The 9,691-nt window shown below is 42.8% G+C and overlaps 2 protein-coding genes across 2 annotated transcripts in view; one reads left to right on the forward strand and one right to left on the reverse strand.

Annotated features, from left to right (window-relative positions):
• Positions 1–3,289, forward strand: part of T265_14052 (hypothetical protein) — a gene marked incomplete at both ends in the record, with an annotated part of 8,623 nt that extends 5,334 nt beyond the window's left edge. The window contains 2 exons of the mRNA XM_009171823.1: positions 127–192; positions 3,175–3,289. Coding sequence (XP_009170087.1) covers positions 127–192; positions 3,175–3,288 — 180 coding nt within the window. The remainder of the gene's footprint in view (positions 1–126; positions 193–3,174) is intronic.
• Positions 1–8,405, reverse strand: part of T265_06517 (hypothetical protein) — a gene marked incomplete at both ends in the record, with an annotated part of 12,306 nt that extends 3,901 nt beyond the window's left edge. Inside the window, one exon of the mRNA XM_009171800.1 lies at positions 8,239–8,405. Within this exon, the coding sequence (XP_009170064.1) occupies positions 8,239–8,405 (167 nt within the window). The remainder of the gene's footprint in view (positions 1–8,238) is intronic.
• Positions 8,406–9,691: the final 1,286 nt, after the last annotated feature.

Raw genomic sequence — 9,691 nt, forward strand, 5'->3', positions numbered from 1 at the left:
ATATATAGGTAGGTAGACCAGACTTATGGTTGTACGGTAGTGAAGCATCAGTGCTAACACTGTTGTTGCTGTCTTCGATGATGATGATGACTGGACTCGAGTTTCGCTCTTATTGGAACTCATCAGCAGTGCATATCCAATGGCGGATCTGATATGCGAAGCGAGCGTGTAACCACTACTCCAACAATGCACGTTGGACGCATCTGAATTTTCACGTCTGAACAGGTGAACGTGTTCACACTTGAGCGACTCTTTACACTCTGGTTGAAAATTGCGTTTCTACGTGTGAATAAACATGGTTTGAAGTTCATTTCGGAAAAACTTGAAGAAAATGAACATACCATACCTAATGAGCGAATGAGTTACTAGCTAGCTGTAATTGCCCGCAACTAATGACCAATTAAACCAAACAAGAATATTTCCTTTGAGAAACTGGTCAATAAACAAACCAGCCTTAGACGAGAACAACTAATTACAAGAGCACAGTCGGTTTCTTAAAAGAAACTGCAGAGTTATGAAAAGATACTATGACCGTAACCGAGGTTTCAATTTATACTCGGGCCTCGGCCTGACGGTATGTTTGAAAAATAAGATCACAGGAATGGTGTGAGACTGTGAAATAGCCTCATTTTATACAACGAGGCGGATCATATGGTCAGTATTTCTTTCTGTGAACCCTAGAATCCGGATCCTATCTCGAAACGCCCTGCAGTGAAATTATTCCCAGACACCGGTCCACATCGAACATCATAAAGCTGAGCCGGTTACCATCCTGGAGAACAAAGGTTCAGACGTCTAAATGTGTTTGGTTAATACGAGTTTCCGCCCGTTTGTTTGGCGGAATATCTCGTTCGACATTCTTGGGTTCTTTATCGGTTGGGCTTCCTACAAAGTTCTGTTCAATTACTTACACGTACTTTTCGGGTGAAAATGACTTGTTTGAATAAGGTTTGAACAAGTTTCAAAATACCTTAGTCCGGGCGACCGATTCTAAATTCTACTAAGGGGTTTTCTAAGCTGAGGAGTTAGGTGAATCTCGGTTCCAAATTCTACTGCCGCATGATGAAAACGGAACAAACATTCTTTGAGGTAGGTGGTACCCATTTGTTGTTCACTTCTATATTCTACGCTGTCTGCTGTTGGCAGAATTTCGGTGGACTCTAAGGCGTAAGAAGTCCTATAGCTGTTCTATCGATTCAAACAATCTCATGGCTGAACAATAAAGCAGAAACCCGCAACAAGCACTATCCAAAAATTTTCCCAAACCTGACAAGTTGCGTCATTTCTAAGAGAACAAGTGGAATCTACCCGCGTTTGTCCGTTAACAACGAAAGCGTTTGGAGGACAGCATAATCAATATGTCAAGCTGAGTTTCAGTCATGCGTTTTTTTATTTACAGCCAAATGTACGTTGTCCACTTTACTACCTATTCACACTGCACAACTCTCAGGACATAAAATTTGAACAATCATCGTGAAAGAAAACTCCCGTTGCAAATACGTTAATGGCCTTGAAATGGCTTTATTTACTGGGGATTCTGTTCTCTGATAGGCAGTTTTTCGGGAGTGCTTGTTCTATTATTTGACGGGGCGCATAGGTTCTGCGGGCGCTCGAATGCATTTCGTGAAAAATGAATTTCACTAGTCAAGTGAGTGAACAGGTGAGTGTTTGGAACGATAACATAGTATTCATGATATTCCACTGAAAGTCCGCCGCAAAGTGGTTAGCCTCTGTGGCACTATCCCAGTCAAAAAAGAAGGCGAGTTCCACGCTTTCAGCGCATGAGGAATTGACTTTCCTATCCATATTATCGGGAACAAGTGTGTGGTTAATAGAAACACTGCGCAACACGCCATACAGGTGATAGAGGGAATGAAAGATTCTAACTCGTATTGGCGAACGGAAAAACCCCTCTGCTGTAAAGTCGTTTTAGGCATCAGGGCGGAGCTTAGACATGGCCCCGTGCTACTCACAAAGCTCAGTAGTAGTACAAGCCGTTACATTGGTAGTTGGGCTTCAGTGCGTTGATTATGCTGAGAGTTTCGCTTTCGGGAACCCAGGCTTATCAGTTTCAAGCAAACAGGAAGGCAGAACTGGAATCTGCCTGACGGATTTCATGAGATCCCTTGACAAGAAAGCAGAACCTTGTGATACAGCATACCCCTCAATCATATTCACTACCGCAGTACACGCATTACACAGGTGGTGACTTTGAATAGCCAAAGTCGACCGAACCGAAATGCCGCATAGCGGACCTGATAGCGCAAAAGTCATAAGGGACCACAATCCCGTTTATAATCTGCTACAAACCCATGCTTTCGCAATAGACAACAGAAATTAGCTGTAAGTTAAAAGAATCCTTCTTTTGTAAAGGAAACTACTCACAAGGTTGCTGAAAACTCTTCGGTATCCACGACCGGTTTCGCCTTTCTTGGGGTTTATCAGTCTCCAAGTTTCCGTCAACTTGTAGCTTTCGATTTTCTGATCATCATGACGGAAGACCGTTGATTTCGCGTGTTTATGCCACGGATAACACCTTAGTAGTGACAGAACAACACAGACTATCATCAAGCACCTATATCTGACCGTCCCAAACTTCTGACCCGCAAAATTTACACCAACGTTTTGTGGTATCACATCACTCCAATCAACAGGTCATTGGTCTCAGTCACTTGATCATGTTCGCAAATTAAAATACATGTACACTGGCCTCATTAATTGGGTCGATTCATACTCACCAAGTATACATCAGGTATAAGCCCGCAATTTTGTCTACAGCAGTACACGCAGTACAGGCAGCATTGTTCAGGCGAATGTATGAAAAAGAATTTCAAAATATCGTCAAATTTAGGCATAAAATCCCGCGGTTGAACGGCTATCCAGAATTCCACACCGCTGTAGTCACTTGAAATTTTGAGGATTTTTGTGAAGTATTTCACAGGATGCTGTTTAGCACTGCATGCTCATTTGTCGTTCTGTGATCGTAAAATATCTCCAGGTCACAAATTTTGCCCTTCGTTTCAGCGCTATGCCATCAAATTGTATGCACATTTATTGTAAAAACTGTATGCTCACATGATTAATGCCATCTGAAACTGCATGTGCAGACAATATCGGATCGGCTAGGATGCCACATATTGTCGAAAATCTTCAAGATGTGCACTGCAGCTCCAGATAACCCAACATGTCCGTAACCAGTTGACAAAGTTTACAACTGTCCTATGTGTGACAAATCGTTTGTTCACCTGTCCAGAGACTTGGAACATCAAATTCTCATTCAACCGATCGTGATTTTCTATATCCATGCATAAAAGCAAACTTCATAACCAGGTGAGAAGAACACAGGTAAATCATGTTGATTATGTACCTTCAAAAACTTGAACTCAAAAAGCGCGAGAATCAGGGGAAAGAAGTAACCCGTGTCCTGAATGTCACAAGAATTTTGTACGGTGGAACATTCTTCAACGACATTGCAAATCGGCTCGCGGAACAGAAGAGCACCATGCGTGTGACGAGGGTGGAAAGCTTCTGGGACACAAATGGCACCCTTTCCGACACATTAGAGAGGTTCACATGAAGGACTGCATACAATTCAGTGCATACTTCAGCCATATTAACTGTGCTGTTTGTCAGTGTGGTAATCTGGATGTCATACTTCCTCGTTAGAATCTTTTGTTTTGTGAGCCAGATAGCATGATTTGGCATTGGCGAAGTTCGTCGAGGTTATGTACTTTAAGGTTTGACAACTTTGCCTGGCGCTTTCTAAGCACATTCTGGGTTCTCATTCACACCACTAGGTTCAAGAATGATTGCAGGCAGAATGAAACTTTGGTATACTCTTTTTGCTTATTTATATCTAAGTGGAATCCGGAGTGATGGAAACAGGCATTCAGCCTAATGGGCTGACCATCAGCGTCCTAGCAGTTACTACATGCTTCCGAAGTTGTTCAAACTTCTGGACGCTAAAAACGTTTACGAAGTTCGAATGCCCACAAAAGGCGCCACAAACTTATTCAACATTGGGACCTTGTTTGCTTGATTTAGTCGACCAAAACGTTTCCAATGATTAACCGAAGACGTTTATTTTGGACAACGTGAAATTGACGGAAACTCGGGGGGGGGGGGTTAAACGCATGAAACCCACACGGATAAAATCGATTGCGAGAGAAGGGCGTATTTCTCGCAACATTGTGGGTAGTGTTTCGTGATGAAGAGTTTCGACGAATGATGCAAAAATAGATTTTTCTAGTTTAGAAATGGAACATCGCGTGACTGTTTTCATGCTCCACCGTGTACTGAGATATGTTTGGGAGATTTGCTGATTGGTTATGTGATAGCTGGACTCTTCGGAACTTCTACGTTCAAAGTGGAGGACTGTTCTAAACCGTCATGTTGGTTAAAACAACTGGGAGCTGCTTATTATTTTAACCCTACCTGAGTGTGCCTATCGTGAAAAGATTCGCTGCTGGAGGGCGGAATGTCACATCCGGCGAAAATTATTTCTGCTAAATCTGGCTAACTGCCTTGAGTACGATGGTTGCCACAATCCACCACTCACTATAACGCAAGCTGAGTCGTCACTCTGGCACCCAAGAGTTTGACGAAATGATACTGTAGTGTGCAGTGAAATCGGATTCGCCTGCCGTCACCTGTGGACCAAGTTTGGACGAGATGCTTCATGAAAGCGTTATGACTATTAAGCACTGGCAGCAGTCAGGGAAAAAATGCACTATATACATTTTTCAGACATTCTTGCGGTTTAACGGAATGGGTAGCTACGGACAATTGTGTTTGTCTTGTGATCTAAATACCGTTTACTATACAAAGACATTCCAGCAACTTGCCATACTGTGAAGGCTTCATGAAAGCATCATCCGGCCTACAAATAACGGACAAGTGCCTTCCAGTTTCCATAAAGGAAAACGAAAGATCGCGGCTAAGATAATCCCATCCGGTTAAGTGAGGGGACGAAATCCGATAGTCACGAGCTGTTATTTCTTAAAAGTACAGTATTCAACCGGTTAAACAATATCCAACATGAAATAGCCTTAATGAACAGCCTACAAACAATCACGCATACGGTATTTTCTGGAGGAGTACCAATGTGAGTGCAGGTTTGTAAACTACCTGGAAATTGCTTGAACTAGCAGTGTTCACATATTTGTCGGAATCACTTCAACAGTCCTCATTCACGAGACCCATTCATTTTCTTCCCCAACTTTCCCAGTCGTATGTTCTAATTGATCACCAAATTCTTCCCAGTCGGGGAAATACAGTCGTCTGATTTCCAAATTAGTCTATTTCGATGAAATATTATCTAGCTCCAAGCTGCTAGCCGAAATGTCGGACTGAGTTTCTCTCGTGTTTTTAATAGCACGTACAACCTGAAGAGATTTCAGTTGGTAGTTGGCTAACTATGGGTTGGATGTGTGAGCTAAGCTTGACTTTATGACCTCTTCAGTCTTTCGGCTGGACAATCGATTGCAGGAGGGCAAATTGAAGCTGGGATTCCGGTTTCACTGTGGCTGGTTACCAAACTGATTCGGAGTTTGATGCGGGACTGCCAGTCTTTAGTGAAGTTCTACTGACCAGACAATGATAGCCGAAGATGTCTCAAAGATGTCAATGACATGGTTGATTTTCTGAATGACTGTTTCATTCAACATTTTTTTCGTTTTTTTCCATTCATAGTTGGATTGTTCCCATATGCAGACAAACGGATAAAGCTAAAATGGTTCAACTCATAAAGGAAACTACTCACAAGGTTGCTGAAAACTCTTCGACAGCCCACGATCGGTTTAGCCTATCTTGACGCTCATCAGGTAGGCGCAGTCCCCGAGTTTCCGTCAAACTAATGTTCTGCTACTTCAACTCATCTTCTTTTTGCAGCTTTGTAGAACGGACTGAACTGGAACACTGGTTATGAGCATTCCCTCAGTTAACGATGTCATATTTTCCGTGCTTAAATTGCTGCGGTTTCTTGTGAGAGAGCGTAGCTCTCATATCACCGCTAGGCTAGACTTCATGGCACCCGATTGGTCTGGAAGCATGGTGTGGGAGGAACTGTGAATAAACCTGTTTTCACAAAGTATCATGTTGGGAGGTTTTGCAACTAACAGGTTTTGAAAAGTTATCAAGAAATGATGGGAAATGCAAGTAGATACATATTCGACTACCTTCAGGGGAACGTCAAATTGGCCCGAGTTCGCTTGCATTGTTTGGGTGCTGTAACTCAAACGCGTTTATCACCCTAACAGAAGACAGCATCATCGGTTTGCTAAATCTCTATCGCCGGAAATGTGAACTATTCTTATCGTTTCAGAATGGCGGGACACAAATAAAATGCTAACCATAAAAGACTACATTTGTTTCATTGACAAATCAAAATGTGAAAGCGGATCAGCTAATGAAAATTGTTAGGAAACGTACTCATCCTTCCATTACCTTGCTGTCTGACAAACTGTTGACTCACGTTTCTGGGATGCTTGCTTACTATCCATCTCCATCTCACAAGAGGCATCCCTGCCGATCTGTGCCATGGAGTACTTAGTCATTTGATCTCTCACCTGATGCTTCTGCGTAACTGCAGACCAGACGGGTATGCGCCACCTAAACCTCATGTTTCCTGTGCACCCTCGCTTGCGGGATACAATAACCCATCTGATACGGGCTTGCATTTATGTGGGCTAGTGATAAAAAACTGCCAGTTCTACTGAAGACTGAATGCAGTAGACAGCAAGGGCAACGAAGTATAAGACTGCTGTTCGTAAAACTTGACAGATACAAGCGGAAGTCATCTATCCCAAAAACCTTTGAGGTAGGCCCAGATCTTGGAAAACATGTAGGTGAGCATTTCATTCTGAGTTGTTATATGAGTTGAAGCGATAAATTTTGAAGGACTGGGCAATCACGCGCTAATTGCAACATCACGACGGAGCAGCTCTACTTTTGTGGAAAGCCAGTTGTATATTTCCATCTATTCACAAATATAAATTCTCTAATACATTTTGATGTGGTACGGTATATGTGCTATAATATACTATAATATATTTATGATATAATATAATATGATATATGCCAAGCAGAATAGCCAATAACATTTGAATTATAGGCACTTATAATGGGCATCGTTGACAGGGTGACGGTTATTCATCGAAGCCAAAGATGCGAAATGAAGCGCTGAATTCCTCGGATGGATGTGTATGATGGACGATTTTGGTTTTGTATACCGAGTTCTGTCAAAGTGATAAATATAAGTTGTCAATTTTGAAGGTTAACTGGTTCATCTGACCGCCAAATATGTCATTAAATACAGTGACTGATGCCGTTTACTTAAATCCGCTCTGACGAAATTTTAACTAAATCATCCAACTGCGCAAAAACTACTTTTAGAAATACTATTTATGAAAATAAAGTTATAAATGGCACCGTATTCCAATCTTGTTATCGAGGAGACAAGTACGAGTCCGAAGCTGAAAGTCAGTTTGTCTATACATACAAAGTCGTTATGAGTGTACTTTTGTGTACGTATTGCTAGCAAGGAAGGACTTCCAAAGTCAAATAAATGGTTTGGTGAACGACGGCGTCCATCTTACCGAATCCTCTCATCGTGGTAGGTCAAGTGCAACTTGGAATCATATGGAATCTTCGCTCATCGGGTGAGATTTATTCTTCCTCCTAACTCCTCGACACATCGTCTTATGGTCGGTCGTCTAACGCCAATTTCTACTTCATGGCTTTGCTAGCGTCACCTATACTCTGAAAAGCATTTTCTCACAAGGAACAACTAACATGCCATACCTGCTTGTGTCTCATTGAGAGTTGATGTCTTTCGTTTGGACAACAAATAATACTAATTTTTGAGTAGGCATATTTTCTATTAATCCAATCGTTCCAAAGTTGTATGTGGGGTTTGCAAAGACACCTTGCTCTCCTGGATGTTGGAAAATACAAACTCCCGGTGAATTTCAGGTGAATTTACTGTTTCCTCTGCTTATCTTTCGGGGAAACACTGCGTATTTCAGAACGGTAGTAGACCGGCTGCTTTCCGGCGACCGAGGTTTCAAGGCTGTGAGTGTAAATCTGTGCTATGATTTCTACGGTGTGTTCCACGGCTGCCGAAATCACTTCGGTAGCACGCTATCGATTTCGTCCATCATGACACTCATCCGGTCAGGATGGTTCCTATAGTTTCATTATTCTAATGTTCCAAATTCGCAGCTGGTGAACTACACTCACTTGAAGATAAGATTAGTCCCTTGCGCTGAAAGCTCGTGTAGAACTGCGCACAGCTCCCCGTCGAATGGGTGGATTGATTTGCCTTCTTTGCTTTTGGCGTCCGCAAACGTTCGGACTCCCGGACTTCCGTGGTCTGGATGTGTGATCCGGGCTTGATAATATGGCATCCTGTTCTATTTGTGTCAGGTTTCAGTCCTCACCTGGTATGTGTATTGCTTGGGATCGGAAAGATGTTCATCTGTTATAGAACCAGATAGCTGAATGCATGAAGTGGGAACAAAGTTGACACACCGCTTCAGCTTTTGAAAAAGCCATTCGTCCTCCGGAGATGCAACTATGGGCTATTGAGTCAATGACGTCGTCCAAATGGCTCAAGCAGAAGACGGCCGCTCGTAGGATAAGGCAGAGTGAACTTGGATTTGCCCCATCAAAATGTCACCTAATCGATGGAGACATAATATTGGGAAGGATTTGGAGGCTGGAAAACGTGTACGGGAAGTGTATGACTGTTTGGGAACTAGGCTGATTCATGAGTGGAGCTCACTGAATTTTACTGCCAGTTTTTCAAGGAGAGCTTCGAACAGGCAGTGATGAATTACCTGAGGTCTTGTCAGATTAGCCGAAATAAACTACTGGTTTCGAAGCGAGACACTTATCTCATCTCCATGGAATACCCGTCGATTTGAGATGAAGTGTACACAAGAAGAATCCCCAAACCCGGTTCTCCAAAACTTCAAAGTACAGGTTTGATTGACGATTGGCCGTATCTTTTGGTAAGTTCTTATACTGATGTGTTCAAGCGTGAATCCACGAGGGCGGATAAGAGTAGTACTTTGCGGCCATTATTAGTTTGAATGAATCCTGTCCCGTAAGACAGTCATTGATAAATTCCGGGTAAATTTGATGAACATCAAATTTAATTCATCACTTCTGTTCAATGCCGATGGGAGCGAAACAAAACTAATGGTCAATTATATACGCAACCAAAATAATGACGTGTTGTAATCCGTGATTAAAACGGTAAAAGCCGTTTGAGTCACAACTGACTCGCTTGATTGGTCAGACACCACGTGATCATACCATGGGAGTCGCAGTTCGCGTACGGATGGCTTCTGAGTACATGCATTCAGGTTGCGTGAACGAAACTAAAGTGCCGCCGCTACGACCTGACGTTGAGTATAAACGGATCAGGAGTTATAGGCAACCATCTGGAAAAGTCCGCCAAAGATGGTGTTAGAATTGATCACGTGACGCATATCGGCCAAGTGAGTGGCCAAGCTTCCCCCCCCCCCCACTACACATAGTACCCACTGGAAATTGAGCGGGCCAAGTCTAAATACACGACTGAGTGGTGACCGATGGGGGTAAATCACTCCGGCTTCCCAAAGACGGAAAGACTGATAAGTAACCCACAGCGACTGGTCACCTGATGAAATTAGGCACAAAAGACCCG

This window comes from Opisthorchis viverrini, assembly GCF_000715545.1.
Source record: "Opisthorchis viverrini unplaced genomic scaffold opera_v5_135, whole genome shotgun sequence".
NCBI lineage: Eukaryota > Metazoa > Platyhelminthes > Trematoda > Opisthorchiida > Opisthorchiidae > Opisthorchis > Opisthorchis viverrini.